The sequence below is a fragment of the Molothrus ater genome, chromosome 21 (genome assembly GCF_012460135.2).
Source record: "Molothrus ater isolate BHLD 08-10-18 breed brown headed cowbird chromosome 21, BPBGC_Mater_1.1, whole genome shotgun sequence".
NCBI lineage: Eukaryota > Metazoa > Chordata > Aves > Passeriformes > Icteridae > Molothrus > Molothrus ater.
Window position 1 is genome coordinate 932,011 of NC_050498.2, and position 20,095 is coordinate 952,105.

The 20,095-nt window shown below is 55.1% G+C and overlaps 1 protein-coding gene across 2 annotated transcripts in view; it reads left to right on the forward strand.

Annotated features, from left to right (window-relative positions):
- Positions 1–401: 401 nt before the first annotated feature.
- Positions 402–20,095, forward strand: part of CALN1 (calneuron 1) — a 141,139-nt gene continuing 121,445 nt past the window's right edge. The window contains exons 1-2 of one of the 2 annotated variants that reach the window (XM_036394941.2): positions 402–543; positions 17,256–17,380. In XM_036394941.2, the coding sequence (XP_036250834.1) occupies positions 17,263–17,380 (118 nt within the window). In that variant the 5' untranslated portion in view covers positions 402–543; positions 17,256–17,262. Of the gene's footprint in view, positions 544–1,894; positions 2,056–17,255; positions 17,381–20,095 lie in introns of those variants that run through there. The other variant, XM_036394942.2, reaches the window with a different exon arrangement.

Genomic DNA, 20,095 nt, shown 5'->3' on the forward strand with positions numbered 1-20,095 from the left:
CCCAGGAGCGGCTCCCCCCGTTCCCCGGAGCCCTGCCCGGGGCTGGGGCCGCTCCCTGCGCGCAGCATCCCCGGCTGGGCCGGGGCTGGGGCTGGGGCGGAGGGGGGAGCCCGGCGAGGAAGGGGTTAGCGGGGGCCGCGCCGCAGGGCTGCCGGCGGAGGGGAGGGAGGGTGGTCCCTGGCCGGGCCGGGGGAGCGGCGCGGCGCGGCGGGGCTCGGGCTGCGCTCGGGGCTGCGGGGCCATGGGGCGCTGAGCCGGGGCTGCCGCGCCGCGCCGCTCTCCTCCTCCTCCTCCTCCTGCATCGCCTCCGTTCAGTCCAGTTCTTCGCTTCTTTGATTTGATTTCATCCCTTCGCTTGGTGGGTTTTTTTTTTTTTTATATTATTTTTTTTTCTCTCTCTCTCCGCCATCCCCACCGCCCAGATCTCTGTGTGCCTCCTCCCTCCATCCTCCTCTGAATAACTCGTCTGCGAGCGATCTGGAGGGGCGGGGGGGGACAGTGGAGCCGAGCAAACCTGTGGCGGAGGAGCCGGCTGGTGGAGAGGTGAGTGAGGAGGTGGCGAGGATGGGGAGAGCTCGGGCTACCCCCGGCCGGGCGGGGACGGAGGGAGGGCTCGGAGGGAGCCGGCAGCGCCCTCCCCTCCCCGGCTCGGGGGCACCGCGGCTCCACCGGGAACCTGTTGGGGCTTCAGCCAACGCCGCCAGCCGGCTCAGCCGGGCCGGCAGCCGAGCGATCCCCGCGGGGGGAGCCGCGGGAGGCCGCGGGGTGCGCGGGGGGATGCTCGGGATGCTCATCCCCTCCCCTCGGTACCCGGATCCGCGGCCGTGCCCCTCGCCGGCGGCGTGCGGCTGTGGGCGCTCACACGCGTGTTTGTGGAGTTGCCATGGAGCGGCACAACAGCACTTTGGCTGCCCAGAAAACCTTTTTAATTCGTTTCCTGGCCCCCTGCTCGTCCGTAGCGGGTGATGTAATGAGAGCTCGGTGTCTATGCGGTGTCCTGCTCTCGGGGAGTCGGACACGGGTGGAGATCCCAGATCCCGGAGCAGAGGGAGCATCCGCCATCTGTTTGAATGGACGGGTCCTTATCAATCTGTCAAACCCAACAAACGCACTTGACGGAGGAATCCGGCCCCGAACACCTCCTGATGCCGCTGTCGGCAACCGAAATGCTCCGGGCAGAGTCGCGCCCGACCCCCGCTGCCCGCTCGGAGCCGTGATGAGCCCAGCCCCGGCTGCTTTCAGCTGATTCAGTCACCAGGTCCAACACCTGATTTGCAGCGCTCGCCTCCTGCATCCCCCTCGAGCAGCCCCGGGGCTGCAGCGGGGCTGGGGCTGTGCCGGCTCCTGGCCGAGCCCTTCCGCGGTTACTCAGCAGCTCCTCAGACCTTTCCCACCCACCAAGTTTCGCTGTTTTCCGTGGAGCAGCTGCCTCCCCCTTAGCGCGGGGCGCCTGGCGAGCTGTGTCCCCTCCCGGTGGCTTTGGGAGTGTTGGAAGTCCTCGGGACACGGATGGGCTGCGCCGGGAGATGAGAGCGGGACGGGCGCTGCGGTGGGCTCTGGGTACCGGAGGAGAGGTGTGTGATCCTGGGTGGCTCCAAGGGCTCGCTGGACTACAGGAGGAGCTTCCCGCAGCCTGGGAAATGGAATTTGCCCGTTGTTGAGCTGTAGAATAGCTGCACAAGGCCGGCAGCGGCACAGGACTGGAGCGCCCAGGGTGCTAGCATCACGTAGGCAGCTGCCACCGAAATGACACACTTGATTGAAGGCCAAAAGAACCCAATACGTAACTGCTGTGATTAAGCTCCATATGATGCCTCAGAGCAAGTAAAAACCCCTCCTTCATCTCATCTTGCTTGTAACGAGACAGCCGTTGCAGGGATCTCATTTGGGTCATGTTGTGGCTTTTGGGGGATTCTGGGGGGGTTGTTTTGGGTCGGTTTTTTTTTGCTTCTGGCTGTACACACCCATGACCTGCAGCAATCAGCTCCCCCGCGATGCCCCCTGAGAGCCTGGGGCTGTAGGTGTGCTGCTAGCTGGGAATACAAATCCGAGCAGGTAAGAGCTCCCGATGCCAGGTCTTTAGCAGGGAATTTTCCAGCTGGCTTCCCGTGGGTTCTGCACGCTCCCTTTCCCCAGCAATGCATGTGTGGGACTCTGTTCCCGGGAAGGGTTTGACGGGGAAGCTTCATCCTCCCAGTCCGGGGAGTCTCGGTGGATGCTCGGCTCTTTGCTCAGAGGATGCTCTGGACCTGTAGCCAGATCCTCTCTGCACTGCACCTGTGGATAAAGGCTGTGCCCGGAGGGGTCTGCACGGCTGGGGCACAATCCCAGCGGGAATGAGGGAGAGCAGCCGGGTCCTGCTCGGGTGAGGCTGGCGGGGGTGCCAGGCTCTCCCCTGGGGACGCTCTGTCCTGCGGGAGCTGCGTTCTGCTCCTCCATCCCTCGGGAGGGTGCAGAGCTCGCCTGGCTCCCACAGCGCCTTCCCCTGAGTTCTCGGTGGGGCAGGGGCATTTCAGCAGGGAACAAAAGCGCTTCGGGAGCAGCTCTCTGCCATCGAGCCCAGGGCAGAACTTGGCTTGCGAGGAGAAAAAGCCCCAATGGAAACAGAGCAAAAGGCACAAAGGGAAATTTAACCCCGATCTCTTTCCTGCCTGCCTCACCCGTGGGGGAGCGGGGCTGAGCCTGGTTCCCCCTCCCTGGCTCCATTTCCAGGCAGGTTCTGTCCAATCGCGGTGTGCTCGAGGGTTCTGCTGCTGCAGCCGATCCCTTCCATCCCACGGCAGCTCTGTAACTATAGATGGGCTTAGAAACAGCATTTTGGGGGCTGCTTGTCCGGGCTGCCCTGTCCCAGCCCCTTCAGTCACATTGCAATGGCCGGTCCCGTGCGGCTCCCCCTGCCCCCGGAACGCTGCCCCTGTCGGTTCAGAGCAATGCAACTTTCCCGTCGTGTTTCCTTTGAAATGTCCTAATTTCTAAGCAAAATCATGGCTTGACCCGTGCAGTGATGGTGCCGTGCATGTTTTGTCTTCCAGAGTTGTGGTAAACTGAGCAAAATGCGCATTGAGAAACTCCTTGGACTAGAAATACCCTCCACCATCATTTTACATCTGTGCTCACAGAGCTTTTATTGATTTGGGATGAAATATGGCAGGCAATCTATGAGGAGATGCAAATTCAAACAGGCAGAGCCTTTTCAGAAAATGCTGGGAATGTCAGAAGGGTCTGGGAGCATTCATTGTAGCCAGGTGCCTTCCTGAGGTGAACTGAGAGGGTTTTCTAATGTTGTGTAAAAAGACCAAGTCAGTTTTATTCAGTTCATACAGTCCCCAGGTAATGATGTACTGGGAATTGATCATATGGCAGAGCTTTGCCAGGCTGGGGAGGCTTTAACTGTGCTTTTAACCTGTGAATGTGGTTAGAAGTGTGAGGCAGAAACTCAAGTAAATCCTGGGTATTATGCAATAGTTCTTGGGCTATCATGAAAAAAGGGCAATAGAAACAAACTGGTTTAAAGGTCTGCTTTTAATTAGCTGCAGCCTCCTTCGATAAAAGCACTAACATGTGAAAATGGTTCTCAGAATAAAGACATTAAGCAGTGGTAATAAAAGCTACAGTCTGAATTTAGTCTGTTGAACCTGGAGTCCATGGGCAGGACCTGGAGGATGTAAAGAAATTCAGTGGGTGGTTCTAAAAGTGCCCTCTCATTCCTTGAACTTAACATCAGCTTGTGGAGGCTTGCTGGGCATCCTTGCAATTGCATTTTCACAGCAGGAGAAAAGCAAATCTGGAACATCTGCACTGAACCCTGTCCTCAGGTCTGTCCCTCAGACATCTGCACTGAACCCTGTCCTCAGGTCTGCCCCAGCTGGGGCTTCCAGGCCCCTTTTTGGTCCTGGACCTTTCCTGGCCCTCCCTTTCCCAGGCACTACCCAGCATTTCACCTGGCTGGGTCCATGTTGCTCCATGCCTGGAGCCATTCCCTCTTTGCTGGCCTCCCTGCAGGTTTGGTGGCTGTCCCTGGGGTGGGGACACTGCCCAGTGGGGTGACAGGGCCCAGTGGGTTCATCTGTGAACCCCAGCACTGAGTGATGCCTGCTGGAGGAGCTGGTTTGGGGCTCTCTGAGCCCTTTTCCTCACCCTCCTGTATTCCCTGCCTTTGCCTGAAGTCCTTCCCTGCAGCAGGGCTTTGGCAGCTCAGGAGTGCAGGAAGGTTAAAATGTGAACAGGGCTGGGCAGTGAGGCTTGCCTGTGGTCACTGGGTGTCCTGCAGGGTGCCTGGCACAGGTGACAGCAGGGAGGACATCTGTGTGCATCTCCTTCTCCTGGCTGCTGCAATGTTAGACCAGAACGTGAGGCAGCCTGAGGAGCTGGGATTCATTCAGTGGTGGGAAGGGCTCTGCTGGTGCCCTGCACCAATCCAGCCTGGCTTCCTCCATGCCAGCCCCCATTCCCGGGGTCTGTGCCCTGTTCCTGCCCAGGGCCTGGCTCTGCAGGGCTCAGGGGGGCAGAGGCTCTCAGAGCTGAGGAGCTGCAGGAGCCTAAAGAGGCTCTCTGCCCCTCAGGGTGTGCAGGGCTCAGCTGTTTGAGACCCCTCCTGCCAAGCCTTGGGCAAACTGAGGAGGAAAATGCGGCCTGGGTGAGCCCTGCTGGTGCTGCTGCCTGTCCCAGCCTGTCCCAGCCTGTCCCAGCCTGTCCCAGCACAGGAGCTGAGGGGTTCCCAGCCTGTCCCAGCCCAGGAGCTGAGGGGTTCCCAGCCTGTCCCAACCTGTCCCAGCCTATCCCAGCCTGTCCCAGCCCAGGAGCTGAGGGGTTCCCAGCCTGTCCCAGCCTATCCCAGCCTGTCCCAGCCTGTCCCAGCCTATCCCAGCCTGTCCCAGCCTGTCCCAGCCCAGGAGCTGAGGTGCTGCTGCCTCCAGGGATGCTGTGACCCCGGGGGCAGGGCTGGAATACCTGCACGTGTCTCTGCTGCTGATTGGCAAATGTCCCCAAGGGTTTGAGGATGTGTCCAGAGGCTCCCAAGGATGTCACAGTAAAGTGTTCCTTGGGGTCTATTTATTCATTCAGGTCAGAGACTCTGCTCTGACCCCTTTTAAAAGCAGCACTCAAGGAGAAATGGCCTCTCTCCTTTTTCCCCTGGATATCCCTGACCTCTCCAGGCCAGTGATTTCTCCTCAGCACATCAACCCTTATGCAAATGACATTCCAAAGAGCTGATCAACCCAGCCAGGTATTAAGGTTGGGAAGAGCCAGCCCGTGAGCAAATCCCAGAAAAAACAAGAAAATGAAGTCTCTGTAGCTGTTTCCAATTAGCCAGTGCTGCTGGTTCTCCTGGTGTTTCAGGAAGAAACATGGAAATCTCAGAGCAGAGCTTGTTTACAGAGTGCTTGTGGCTTCCAGGCCCAGCCAGCGTCAGATTTCTCTCGTACGTTCCCTTCAAATGAAGGCTGAAATAAAAATAAGGATGCTGTAATTTGTGCCACCCTGAGAGCCCAACACTGCTCCAGCAGGAAATGATCCCTGGGGTTCCTGGAACAGCTCTACTGAATCTTCCCAGGAGCAGGAGCTTGCAGGGAAAGCAGCACAGCCTGACCCTGCTCTCCCTGACAGGAGCTGGGCAATCAGGGATGGTGAGGGGCTCCAGCATGGGCTGGGGCCAGGGAGAGCCCAGAGCTCTGGGGTTTGGCCCCTGGAAAGGGCCCAGTGATCCCAGTGACCCCACACACAGCAGTCACTGGGATCACTGCCACAGGAGGGGGTGCGTGGATGGATGGATGGATGGATGGATGGATGGATGGATGGATGGATGGATGGATGGATGGATGGATGGATGGACGGACACACAGACCACATTTGGCAGCAGTGCTGTGTGTCCAGGACAGCTGACATTCCCAGTGACTGCAGGAGTGGAGCCATTGGCACAACAGCCCCTGCAGCCTTTGTCCCCACAGCCCGTCCCTGGGCAGTGACAGCCCAGCCTGGTGGCTCTGGGCCCTTGGGGGGAGTCTTTGTCCCCACAGCCCGTCCCTGGGCAGTGACAGCCCAGCCTGGTGGCTCTGGGCACTCTGGGAGGGACAGGTCTCCCTTTGGGGCCGCTCACCCTCTCCCAGCAGCCTGGGATCCTCCTTGGATCCCCTTGAATCTGGGCCATTGTGTCTGAGGATGCTGTTCCAGAGAAGCTGCTGGCCCTGGATGTTTGCAGGGAAGTGCTGGGAGTGGATCTTGGTTGGAATCTTACACCACAATCCACCCCAGTTTATACAAAATTATTCCAGTGTTGGGGTTGCCCTTGTCTCTAATTCCCTTCTGCTCATTTCTGTGTGTTGGTGGCTCCAGTCCTCCCAGCTCCCAGGGAATTTTCTGTAGGAACCATCAGCCATTGCTTTACAAAATAACCCTCACCAGATGTCCCAAAGCCTCCTTTAAAGATGAGGTCTGGCAGAAGTCAGATTTATTGGGAGCAATTAATTGTCCTGCTAAGAGCCCTCAATGTTTTGGCATTTCATTAATAAGACGTAATCAACCACCAGGCTATTTGGAGTGTGCTACTCTGTCAGATCCACTGTTAATTGTCATTATTTGATAGATTTCATGTTTATAATTACTGGTGTGTGACGCAGGGTGTGCTCTGAATAATCCATTGTGTATTGTTTTGTGAACCAGGGTGCTGGGGGTGCCAGCAGTTGCTGCTGCTCGTGTCTCCAGGGCTGATTTATGCCTGGCCAGGGAGGGAACTGGACAGGAGGGAATGAACAGAAGCTCAGAAAAGTCCCCTCTGGCCAGGCTCAATGAGCAAACACTCAGCAGCTGTGAGTGGAGGAGAAAAGGGTTCAGCAGAGCAGGGAAGTGTGTTAGGGATGGGTTATGGGGGTAGGGGTGACATTTCCTCCCTGCTTTGATGTGCTCCTCAGCTCTAAGCTCTGGGATATTTATTTTTCTCGCTGTCAACAAGGACCTCGTTCCCATCTTTTAATTCTGAGTGATCTCGAGTTGTACTCAGGGAAAAAAAAACCAAAAGAGCTGAGTATTCCAGAGAAAGAGAATTGGGATCTTTTAGTGAGTGAGCAGCCAGGACTGTGGGGCTGGGCAGGGCTGGGTGATGCCCCAGAGCCTCTCTGGCACCCCTGAGCTGCCCTTGGTGCTCAGCTGAACCTGCTCCTGCTGCCTTTATCCACCCTGACTTCTGGAGAAGCTGATTTCTGGGAAAAAGGGGCCAGGAGGAGCCCCCTCTCCATGCTGCAGGGATCCCTGGTGGGCACAGGCTGCTCCTGGCTCCCCTTGCAGCACCAACAGGAGGGGCTGGGCAGGGAAATGGGGCTGCAGGGGCTGCTGTGGGGCCTGGCAGCTCCAGCAGCTCCCCCCAGGGTAGCCCTCCTGGGTTTTAGGGCCCAGGAGGAGCTCAGAGCCCCCAGTGTGGGAAACAATCCATCAAAAGCCCCAGATTTTCACCCTTTAACTCCCACAACATCTTCCAGTGAGGCACCAGGGCCTGGTGACAGGCTGGAGGTGTCCCCCTGGTCACACAGGACATGTTCCCCCTGGTCACACAGGATTGGGGTGTTGTGAGGTCCCCAGGATGAGGTGAGAGATGAGAATTTGACTCCATGTTCTCAGAAGGCTGATTTATTATTTTATGATATTATGTTATATTAAAAGAAATTATATACTAAAACTATACTAAAGAAAGAGAACGGAGACATGAGAAGGCTGAACAAGAATGATCATGAAAGCTCCTGACTGACTCCTCAGAGTCTGACACAGCTGGGCTGGGATTGGTCATTAATTAAAAACAATTCCATGGAACCAATCAAAGATGCACCTGTTGGTGAATGATTTCCAGACCACATTCCAAGCAATCAGATAATTATTGTTTACATTTATTTTCTGAGGCTTCTCAGCTTCCCAGGGGAAGAAATCCTGGGCAAGGAGGATTTTTCAGACAATACCATGGTGACACTGACACGTCCCTCCTGGGATGTTTGTTCCAGAGGCTGATCAGCTTTGCCATGTGTGCTGGTTTTGGTTTGTTACTTTGAGATTTTGTTAATGTTGAATTTTTTGGTTAATGTACTAATGAGTGTGGTGGGTTTAGGGTTAATTACTAGTTAATTACTAGTGTATTTACTTTTTGTTGTGAGGTAGGATTAGGAGAAAGGTAAAAGAGGTTTAAAACTTCAAAAGGGTATAAAGAAAAATGTATTAATAGTAACTAAAAGAAAGAGTAATAAAAGAGTAATAAGAATTAGAACAGAACGTTTAGAACACTTTTCTTCTTACAATTTTTTTGATAATATAAAGAAATAAAACTTTAAATTTTAGTTAGCTTACTATTTTTAGAACAGTCTCTTTAGTTTACTTAGGGAGAGAAGTCTGCCTCAATTCTCCATGTGCAGATCCTTCAGCTTCCCTTCTGCCTGGAGATTTGAGGTCTTTGTAGCCTGTGTGGGTTTCCTCTCCTAAATCCCTGTCACCTGATAAAGGCTTTTTTTGGGGATCCTATGTGATGGCTGTCCCTGGTGTTCTGTCCCACAGGAGGGAATGGGAGGCTGAGCCTCCCAGGGATAAAACTTTCATTCCCAAACTGATTTTTTCATATTTCCAGGTGAATTATTAGAGGGGAGAAGAGATTAAAGACTTTTGTCGCATTGCTGGCTTTCTTTTCTTTTACTTTATACCATCAACTCAGAGGCTTTCCAAACCTGGAAGATGGAATTTTATTTTTTACTAATCTTGATTAAACACAAGTGGGGGCAGCAGCAGTGACAGAAAGTGGAAGAGGGCAGCACAAATCTGGGGATTTCTGCCTGCAGGAGGTGAGGATGAGTTTGGGAGCTGAGGTGAGAGGAAGCACCGGTGAGGCAGCGCTGCAGGTTCATTAATGGGGCACTTGAAACCTGTTTGTAGAGGAGAGGGGCTCTGTCCCCTTGGGAGGACACACGGAGATATCGGATCCTTGCAGTCCCTCTGCTTCGGGATCAGCCCCAGGCACGGCTCAGAAACCACAAACAGCAGCTCTGGGCTCTGGCCGTGCTCTCCCAGGCAGAAATGCTGGGTTTGATCCTGACCTGGCACCCTCAGCTCTCCCAGGCAGAAATGCTGGGTTTGGTACAGACCTGGCACCCTCAGCTCTCCCAGGCAGAAATGCTGGGTTTGGTACAGACCCAGCACCCTCAGCTCTCCCAGGCAGAAATGCTGGGTTTGGTACAGACCTGGCACCCTCAGCTCTCCCAGGCAGAAATGCTGGGTTTGGTACAGACCTGGCACCCTCAGCTCTCCCAGACAGAAATGCTGGGTTTGATCCTGACCCTGCACCCTCAGCTCTCCCAGGCAGAAATGCTGGGTTTGGTACAGACCTGGCACCCTCAGCTCTCCCAGGCAGAAATGCTGGGCTTGATCCTGACCCTGCACCCTCAGCTCTCCCAGGCAGAAATGCTGGGTTTGGTACAGACCTGGCACCCTCAGCTCTCCCAGGCAGAAATGCTGGGCTTGATCCTGACCCTGCACCCTCAGCTCTCCCAGGCAGAAATGCTGGGTTTGATCCTGACCCTGCACCCTCAGCTCTCCCAGACAGAAATGCTGGGTTTGATCCTGACCTGGCACCCTCAGCTCTCCCAGGCAGAAATGCTGGGTTTGGTACAGACCTGGCACCCTCAGCTCTCCCCCTTTGCCAGAATTCAAAGCAGCAGCAGCAGCAGCAGTTGTGTCAAGATGTGCTGTCTTTTCAAGTGCCCTCCCTCTGCTTTTTCATTTGGAATTTACTGCAGAAGGTGGGAAACCCCCAGCACAAAACCTTCTGAAGCTCCAAGTGCTTTGTAGCTCTCGAGGGTGGAAGTTTGTGGCTCCTGGGGTGCTGTACATTGCATGAGGCTGTCACTCAGATCTTGTTCTCTGCCTTGCAGAGGATTTTTTTTTCTTCCCAGTTACCTCTTTGAATGCTGAGAATGATCTGTTTGTAAAGGCTTTTTGACCCAGTGATCACCATGAGCTGCTTTGTTGTTGGTATCCCAAGCCAGGTGTGCCAGATCTGCGTTTCCTGCCTGAATCAGAGGAACATTCCCTTAGGATTGTGCCAAGAAATGATCAGATAGAGCCCAAATGCCATGAAGGTGTGCTGAGGGCACGTGGGGATGTGATGGGCCAGGACAGGGAATGGTCCCTGGATGTCAGTTTGGATTTTACCTGGATCCCCAGAAGCAGATGCTCAGTAAATCTCACGTGTGTGAGTTCACATTGTGTTTGCAGTCCATAAATCCTTGTGAAAGGTGGAATTTGTCTGAAAATGCATGTGGAAAAGCCAGGTCTAAGCTCTGATACCCAGCCAGGGAAGGGGGAGCCCTCCTGTGTCCCAGAAGAGCACTCAGGGAGCTTTGGGGCTCACTGCCCTCTCAGCCCAGCCTGAGCAAATCTGGCTCCCCAGTCCTGCCCAGAGGGTCCAGTGCCCTGTGCAGGCTCAGCAGGAGCCTGTTCCTCTCTGTCCTGTTTATAAATATCCCCAGTGTGCCTTCCTGGTGGTTTGGGCTCTGAGATCAATAAAGACTGGGATCAGTAGTCAGCAATCACAGACTTCCTGCAGGACTGGCCTCCCTGTGAGGATCTGTGCTCTATTTTAGATTGAAAATTCTCTTAAAAGAACCAGACTTTATTTTTCCCCATCCCAAGGCTCCTTCCAAGGCCACTTCTCTTGGTTTGTAGTACAGACTGAGCCTGAGCCTGCTCTCAGCCCTGGCTCTCTTCACACCCCTGAGCTGAGCCTGGTTAAACCAGGCCTGGGCAGTTCATACCCTTCACACCTTGCTGAGCTCTGCTCCTCCTGAGCCAGGAGGAGCCCTTGGAGCCCTGCAGGCTCTGCTGTGGCCAGCTCAGGCTCAGATTGCACTCCAGGTGCCAAGTTTGTGCACAAAGTAAATTAAAAAAGAGAAAAAAAAATCTTTAAAGCTATTGTTAGCAGCAGGGAATGCAGGTGACAAGGAACAAAGTGACTTTTCCCAGCAGAAGGATTTTGCCTTCCCTGAACTGGGCTGGCTTCAAAGCAACCATGGGGATTTAGTCCAGCTCAGCCTCTCCCATGGCAGAGGTTAAGCCAGGCCTAACCATGACCCTCAGCTGTCCCAGCCTCCTTAGAGAGAGAGGGAAGCATGGACAGCACCATGGAAAAGGACCATGGTGTAGCAAAGGAGCCTCTCTGGGAGGCTGGTGCCCCATGGAGGGTCAGGTACCCCAGGCTGTGTTTGCTCTGCTGTCCTTTGGATCCAGCTGGATCCCACAGCCTCCCTCCCAGGACAGGGGCAGTGCCTCAGGCCTGGGGAAAATGGGATCATTTCCTCCAAAGGATCATTCCCTGCTCTGCTGTAGATGTTCAAACACTGCTGTGCCCAGGGAGAAGCAGCTTCAACACCATCACTTCATTTGATGAATTTTTAAAGGGTTTAAAAGTGACCTCAGGGAATTCCCAGCTCCTGTTCCAGTTTCCTGACTGCTCCCTGGATTTTCAAAATATTCCTGGATTCCTTTCAGCCCTGAGGAAGGGCTAGGAGAGCAAAGCTTGTGCTGGTGCTCCCCTCCTGCCCTTGGCCATCCATGGAGGGGTGCTTCCCATTCTTCCAGCTCAGCCTCTCTCAGCCCAGCCTGTGGCAGAGCTGGAAATCTCCATTTTATCCTCATCCCACTTTTCTTCATTTCTGCCTGGTCTGTTGGACACCACAGGGCTCAACATCCAGCCTGGGGTCCTGCCAGGGTGCTCCCAGCCCCTGGGATCCACGGAATTGCAGCTCCATGGGGAGGGCAAACACAGCACTCTGGCTGGGTGGGACACAAGGGAGGTTGTGTGTTCCATGCCTGAGGCTGGAAAACCAGGATGGACTCCCCAGGGTGGATTCCCGGGCACCCTTTGGGCTGAACAAGGAACCTCTTCTGAAGTGGTGAGCAGCCAGGAGATCCAGGATCAGCAGAAATTGGTCCCAGTTCTGTCCCAGAGATAGATCCTGGAACCTCGTGTTTAATGTTTTAATGGTCCTGTGGGGTTCTGTGGGCTCTGAGGCTCTTTGGGAAGAGCAGCACAGGGGCTGATGAGGAATGGGAGCCACAGACATGTGAGCAGTGTGGAGATGGCTTTTTTTAATCCAGATGGAATATTGCTATGAAAATCTAAATTCCACCAACGTGGCAGTGCTGACAGGCAGGAGTGAGACTGGCAGGGCACAAAGGGGTGGGAGCTGCTGGGAGCCTGGACAGGGACTGGAACCTGCCAGGGGACTCTGGGGACAGTCCACAGAGCTGGTGAGGGCTCTTTGAGTGTCTGGGTTTGAACAGCCAGGTGTCTGCTAAGGAAGGCAGAAATGGAGAATGTAAACCCCCTCCCTCTGAATTATTATAAATTTGAAATTAAGGGGCCCTCAGGCAAACATGTGGGAATAGGAATAACAGTTCTTTATTAGGGAAACTAAAAATACAAATATAATAGTACAGAAAAACCCACAAACCACTGCCAGAGTGAGAGCAGTCCCTGTCCCCTGTGTGTCAGGGGGTGGCACAGCCCCATCCCATGGGGGCTCAGCCCTCCTGCAGTGCCAGCTGTGGCTCTGCTGGAGCAGGGATCCTGCACAAGGGGGGAGTTTTCCTCTGCAGCTCCAGGGCTGCTGCAGATGGGCCTGGGCTCCCTCTGGCCATGCAGGGCAGCAGAAGCTGCTCCTCTGGCAATGCACTGGGCAAAGGCTGCTGTGCTGTGCCAGGCTCCCATTGGATCCAGGTAGGAATGCTTGGCTCCTGCCCTGGGCGCAGCATCTCCCCATGGGATGCTGGAATTGGATCAGCCCTGCAGGGACACTCAGTGGCCATGGACAGCAGAGATCTCCTGCAGGGAGGATTGGCTGGGGGAGAGATCAAGAAAACTGCCCCAAGAACAGCAGAGAACTGCCCCAGCTCTGACACATGGGGACAGAACACACACCCCAGTTAAATCTTTCAGCCTTAGACATTGAGGTACCATGGGGAGATCTCCACACACTTGGTGAGGGGTTCTTTGGGGGATCTCTGGTTCAATGTCAATGTTTTCGTGGTATTTTCATGATGTTATCCAAGGGGATTGCACTGCTCCTGAACCCCCACACTGTGTTGGGTTCACAAGGTCCTGGTGGAAAATGTGTCTGTGCTGGAGAGCCCAGCCCAGCCCAGCTCCCTGCTCAGGGGCTGCTGGGCAGCTCTGGAGAAGGGGCAGGAGCCCCAGGGCCACCCTGAGGAGGGGGCAGAGTGCTCAGATGGAACATTTGGAGAGGTAAAATGCTGTCAGTGCCTGCCCCCAGCCCCTGCTGCTGATGGTGCCAGGTGCCACCACAGGGATGGGGTCAGCAGCACAGGGATGGGATCAGCAGCACAGGGATGGGATCAGCAGCACAGGGATAGGATGGGATCAGCAGCACAGGGATGGGATCAGCAGCACAGGGATGGGATGGGATCAGCAGCACAGGGATGGGATCAGCAGCACAGGGATGGGATGGGATCAGCAGCACAGGGATGGGATCAGCAGCACAGGGATGGGATCAGCAGCACAGGGATGGGATGGAGGAGCAGCACAGGGATGGGATCAGCAGCACAGGGATGGGATGGAGGTGCAGCACAGGGATGGGATCAGCAGCACAGGGATGGGATGGAGGTGCAGCACAGGGATGGGATGGAGGAGCAGCACAGGGATGGGATCAGCAGCACAGGGATGGGATGGAGGAGCAGCACAGGGATGGGATCAGCAGCACAGGGATGGGATGGGATGGGATGGGATGGGATGGGATGGGATGGGATGGGATGGGATGGGATGGGATGGGATGGGATGGGATGGGATGGGATGGAGGTGCAGCACAGGGATGGGATGGGGGTGCAGCTCACTCCAGTGTGGTTTGAGTGTCCCAGGGCTCGCTGGGCACTGGGAGCAGCAGCCACAGGGAAGCTGCAGGAGGTTTCTGTGTTTCTGACCTGGATGAACACTTTGGCTGCATTCAAAGTGAGCCTGTCCCAGAATCCCAGACTGGTCTGGCTGGGAGGGACCCACCCAGTGCCACCCCTGCCATGGGCAGGGACACCTCCTGCAGTCCCAGGCTGCTCCAGCCTGGCCCTGAGCACATCCAGGGATGGGAATGCCAGCCTGGACCAGTCTGGCTGTGCCAGGACAGCCCTTTTACCCCTGACAGGCACCTACATATTCCCAGGAGCTTTAATGGATCCCCCCCCTAAGGGCTTTCCCACTCCAGTGCTTTGGAGCTCTCCCCCACCTGCCCCTCCTGGGCCCCTTTTTGCTGTTTTCTCCCCATTTCAGGCTTGGCTTTGGCTGCAGGTTCCTGCCTGAGGGTGCTGAGGGTTCCTGAGGCACAGCTCCACATCCCTGGGGGCCTCTGGGCCCCTTGGAGCATCCCTTGTTAGAGCTGAGAGGTGCTGGATTCCAGGGGCTCTGCAGGGTTTCTGCTGAATGATGTTACAGCTTTATACCCTAATATATCTGGGCAGCAGAATTTAATCCAGGATTTCTCACTCCAGGGTATCATGGCTCTCCTCCAGCACTAAAACACACCACAGGATCCAGGTAGGAGCTGATTTTCAGCTCTTCAGCCCTCAGGGGAGAGGCAATGTAATTTTTTTTTTTAATGGTTGTAGGAGCTAAGGCTGTGAAAGTGATTTCAGGAATGCTTTAAACCCATGGTGAGCTGCTATTCCATCCATGGCTGGGCTCAGGGGGTGCAGGGCTGGGGTTTCCTTCACCCAGGGGCTGGGCCAGGGGTGCCAGAGCCCAGGCAGCCCCATGGGCTCACTGAGTGTGCAGGGCAAGCTCCCCCAGGGGAGACTGGAACTCCTGTGATTTGAAAATTCAGTGTCATTGCTTTTAGTGCTTCTTGGGGCTGTGCAAGGGTTGGACTCGATGACCCCTGTGGGTCCCTTCCACCCCTGTGCTTACCCTTGGGGTGATTGTCCAGAGAAAACAGGAGCTGGTCACTGCCTGGATGGTTTGTGGTGGGGCTGGGAACAAGTGAAGGTGGTGCAAGGGGCTGGAAGTGTCTCTGCAGTGAAAGCAGAGCTGGCATTGCCTCTGAGTGTCCCTTGGCCAGGTAAAATTCCCATTTTAGTGCTGAGCAGGTGTCAGAGGGAGCAGCGTCTCAGAGTGGAACCCATGAATTGGCAAGGGCTGGGAAATTACAGATGTGCCTAATGAAACAGAACCCCTTGTTTATGTTTCTGATGTGCTGCTGGAGCAAACTGGCTCCCAAATAAAAATACTTAAAACTACGATTAGGATTTATTTACATAATTACTGCCAGGGAAATTCCTGGAGTGTGCTGAGCAGTGCAGGAGGAGCCTCCTGCTCTCCCTCTGTGCTTTCCTGCAGGTTGGTTTGCTCCTGGGGGGTCTCTCCAAGCTCTTCCCAGCCCAGGGAGCAGGAAGGCTTTTGTTCCCATGAATCCATCTGCATTGTCTGTATCCTTGGGTTATTGGCTGAGGCACAGCCAGACCATCCTGGTGCTGCTGAATGGAGCAGCATTGCAGAGCTGGCACCTCCTCCTGGGCACAGAACTGAGGGTGGGCTCTGAGCAGCCCCTGCCCTGTGCACTGAGGGCCCTGGGGGCTTCCAGAGCCACTCCCAGCCTGTCCTGGCCACCTCCAGCCCCAGGCAGTCCCTGGCCAGCTCTGGGTGGCTCTGATGATTTATTTCTGCTGGAAATGTGCAGCCCAAAGCACAATAGGCCTGGGATGAGGTTGTGCTGATTGAATCCAGCCCTGGGCATGAGAAATCTTCCTCTTAATATTTCAATTGACTTTGGCAAACTCCTCTCCTCCTCATGCCTCCTAAATCACAGGGTGAGTGCTGCTGACAGCAATTCCCACTCCTGTCTGGGCAGTGCCTGCCCTTCCCTGGGCTGGCACCTGTGGGGTTTGCAAACACCTCCCTGCTCCAGCCTCCCATGCAGAGGGATTTCTCCTCAGCTCAGACCTGGGAGATGGGAATGTTCTTTGTGGGGCCCTGCTCCAGTGTGGATGTTCTCCTCTCAGAGGGGTCTGCAGTGACAACACCCTGCTCAGGGTGGTTGGCTGGGCCCTCTGAGGGGGCTGCATGCTCCAGGAGGGGTCTCAGGGGTGCCAGACCCTTCCCTGCCCTTTGGAAGTTGTGCTGCTGGGCAGCACTTGGGGCTGCCCCTGGATCCCTGGCAGTGCCCAAGGCCAGGCTGGACAGGGCTTGGAGCAGCCTGGGACAGTGGGAGGTGTCCCTGCCATGGCAGGGGTGGCACTGGATGGGCTTTAAGGTCCTCTCCAACCCAAACACTCCACAATGCTGTAACCTGTTTCCTGCAGGTCAGTGCAGAGCCCTGTGCTCTCTGTAATCATTACCAAGGCTGAACTCTGCAGGCTCAGTGCTGGGCAATCCTGTTCCCCAAGGCTCCACTGCTCTGGCTCCTCTCACTCCTCTCCAGCAGCCAGAGGCAGCAGCAGCTGCTTTGCTGTTTGTTCCTTCAGCCTCAGAGCGCAGCTCTGAGCTCAGCCCACCCCTCTCACACCCACCTGGGCTGCTGCTCCAGCCCTCTCGCATTTGGTGTTGCTGAATGGTTCCCAAGGTATTAAAGTCTCTTTTTTCCCAGCCCCGAGACTGCAGAAGAAGTTGAGATTCCTCAGCTCTGCTTTTCAAGGTTGTTTATTTTCTCTTATCTGTTCCATTCTTTCTCTGCCCTGCTGAGATCTGTCCAGCAGGTCGGGTTGTGGCACAGTCCCTGCCCTTGGGGTGCTGTTGGCTTTTTATACTAAGAACTGTGTGTGCTTTATTTACAATAATTTCCCAATACCCATCCCCTATGTTAGACAGTCTGGCTCTACTCTAAACCAATCCAGAAGTGTCACCATCACAGCAGAAGATGGAGGACAAGAAGAAGGAGAAGGACAGGACATGTCCAGATTCCTCCATCTTGCCTCTTGGACCCCCATTCTAAATCCCCAAAATTCTACATTTTCACCCTGTGACAAATTCACTATCATTCTACTCAAACTCTTGTGGCTTGTAACTCTTCACACAAAGTTGGGAATTGTTTCCAGGGGCTAAAATCAAAGGCAGAGGTGTTTGTGACTCTGTGCCAAGGTCTCTGAGCCCCTGCCAGGGTCTGGAGTCCTCCAGGGCAGCCAGAGCAATGTCCTGGGTCCTGACACAGCCCCTGCTCCAGGCCAGCCTTTGCTCCATCCCATGAAACAAAGGTAGATAACCACAATGACCCTCTCTTTTCCTGTTTTGGTGGCAGGGAGAAGATGCCATTCCACCATGTGACAGCTGGCTTGTTGTACAAGGGCAATTACCTGAACCGCTCGCTCTCGGCTGGCAGCGACAGCGAGCAGCTGGCCAACATCTCTGTGGAGGAGCTGGATGGTGAGTGCTGCTGGGCTGGGCTGGGCTGGGCTCACTGCACCTTCCCCTGCTGCAAGGAGGCAGTTAACTGGGAAGTTATTGTACTTACAGGGACCCCCAAAGCAGGAAGGAATGATGAATCTGACTCCATGTTCTCGGAAGGTTAATTTATTATTTTATGATACTGTATTATATTAAAGAATACTAAACTAAACTATACTAAAGAATAGAGAAAGGATTACTTACAGAATGCTAAAAAGATAATAATGAAAACTCCTGACTCTCTCCAGAGTCCCAACACAGCTTGGCCCTGATTGGCCAAAGAGTGAAAACAACTCCCAGCAGAATGCAATGGAACAATCACCTGTGGGTAAACAATCTCCAAACACATTCCACATGAGCACAACACAGGAGAAGCAAATGAGATAAAATGGTTTTCCTTTTTTTCAGAGGCTTCTCAGCTTCCCAGGAGACAAATCCTGGGCAAAGGGACTTTTCAGAAAACTTCTTCACAAGAAGTGGGATGGCTCAGCAGATCAGAAACACAGAGAACACCCCTGACCAAAGCTGTGCTGGGAGCTATGGAGTGATTTTAGTCTTAACTTTTGTCCTTCTGCAGCTTTTTGAAATATTAAGCCTGCATTTTATGGGTAAAATGAGAAAATTTAGGGTCATACTGCCCCAAAGATGTCTTTAGCCTTCCCTGGGACCCTGCAGAGCTGAGTCTGTTCTTCACACCAAGTCTCATTTGCTTTGAGGCCTTCCCAATGGGAGGTTCCTCTCCATGTCTCAGTGTAAGAAGATGCATGGAGGTGGCTTGTGGCTTAAGAAGATGGAAAGAGCTTTAAAATTCCATTTTCCAGATCAGTGGTAGGGAGCACAGAGCAACCCTAGTCTGGCATGGGCCATCAGGAAGGTTGTCCATGTGTGCTGCCTGGAGGATCCCATCATTCCCCCTGCAAGCTGCTGCTGTTAATCCTCTCTGCCCTGGCCTGGGATGTGTGGCCAGGTAGAGCTTCAGGTCCCCACCTGGCTCAGGGGGGAAGGTCTCTTTTGTAGAGGATTTGTGGCTCACCAGGGTCATTTCTGAGTTAAATAATCAATGTTGTTGAGTATTGTGGAATGTATTGGAGCTCTTGGTTTGCTCTCCAGTGGACACTTGGTACAAGTCATGGTCGCAATCAGGGGTCCCCATGGAGAACTTTTTGAGGGAAGGATCAAGGGAAGGGTGCAAAGTGGAACTGGACAGGCTGGAGGCATTTTGGAGCAACAGGAGGCCAACGTTTCTGACTACCGTCTCCCTTTTCTTGTGTGCTTTGGTAAATCAAACCTTCATTTCCCAGCCTTTCCACCTCAGAGCCTTTGGATTTGGGTTTGTGAGCTTTACATGAATTTAGCTCAGGTACCAACAGTGTTTTCCTCTTCCCAGTGAGGGTGTGAGGACACAGCTCAGGTGAGAGACAGCCTGAGAAACCACTTCAGTGCAGCTTAACCCAGACCCAGGAACCCCAGCACTGCCAAGGTCACATTCTGGGCTCTTGCCTGGAGCTTGGCTTGCAGGTTTGAGTTCAGCTGAGCTGAGCTGGCTCAACCTCTCCTCACCCCAGAGATGCCAAGAGCATGGCCAGGCACAGCTCTGGCCTGTCCTGGTGGGGTCAGGGGGCTGCTGAGCACACTGAGGTGGGAGCAGCTCCTGCAGCTCACTCCAAGCACAAACAACGATCTTCTGTCAGTGCTGTCCCCATTAAAGCACGGCTGCTGGAATTGCCTGCTGGATTTGCAGAGACCTGTCAGGAGTGGCTTCGAGTGGCCCCGGGGCTGGAATCCCTGCCAGAGCCGGGCAGGGCTCGGGGGATGCTCGGGGGATGCTCGGGGGATGCTCTGTTCGTCCCTGCTCTGCTTCCCCCGTCCCGTCCGCATGGAAACTGGGCTGGGGCAGGAAACCGGGCTGGGCTGGGTCAGAGAAGAGAAATGGACTGTGCTAGGTGAGAGAACCGGGCTGGGCTGGGGCAGGAAAAGGAACCGGATTGGGCTGGGTCAGAGAAGGAAAGGGAATCGGGCTGGGCTGTGCTGGGGCAGGGAAGGGAACCGGGCTGTGCTGGGTGAGGGAAATGGGCTGTGCTGGGTGAGGGAAATGGGCTGGGCTGGGTGCGGGAAATGGGCTGGGCTGGGGCAGGGAAGGGAACCGGGCTGTGCTGGGTGAGGGAAATGGGCTGTGCTGGGTGAGGGAAATGGGCTGGGCTGGGTGCGGGAAATGGGCTGGGCTGGGGCAGGGAAGGGAACCGGGCTGTGCTGGGTGAGGGAAATGGGCTGGGCTGGGTCAGAGAGCCGGGCTGTGCTGGGTGCGGGAAGGGAGCCCAGCCCCGATCCTTGCCCTGCTGTCCCGATGGCCGCGGGAGGAGCCGCAGCCCAGCCCAGCCCAGCCCAGCCCAGCCCCGGGAGGATCCGCGCTCCGGAGCTGCGGATCGCCGCCGGTAATGAACGGCAAATGAGGGAAGGGAGGTGTGGAGGAGCCGCCCCTGGAAGGAGCAGCCCAGAGCTGCCAGTCCGTGTCCCACTGCAGGGGCCGTGCCGGGATCGCTGCCTCCCCTCGCTCCGGGAGCCTGGACACAGCTCTGCACCTCAGCATCCATTGAGTCCCTGTCTGCCGAGCACAGGCTCCAATGAAGGTCCGTTCTTGTCCACACCCCTCTTTGTGCCTTTGCCGTGAGGATGCCCCAGCTCTGGGACAGCTCC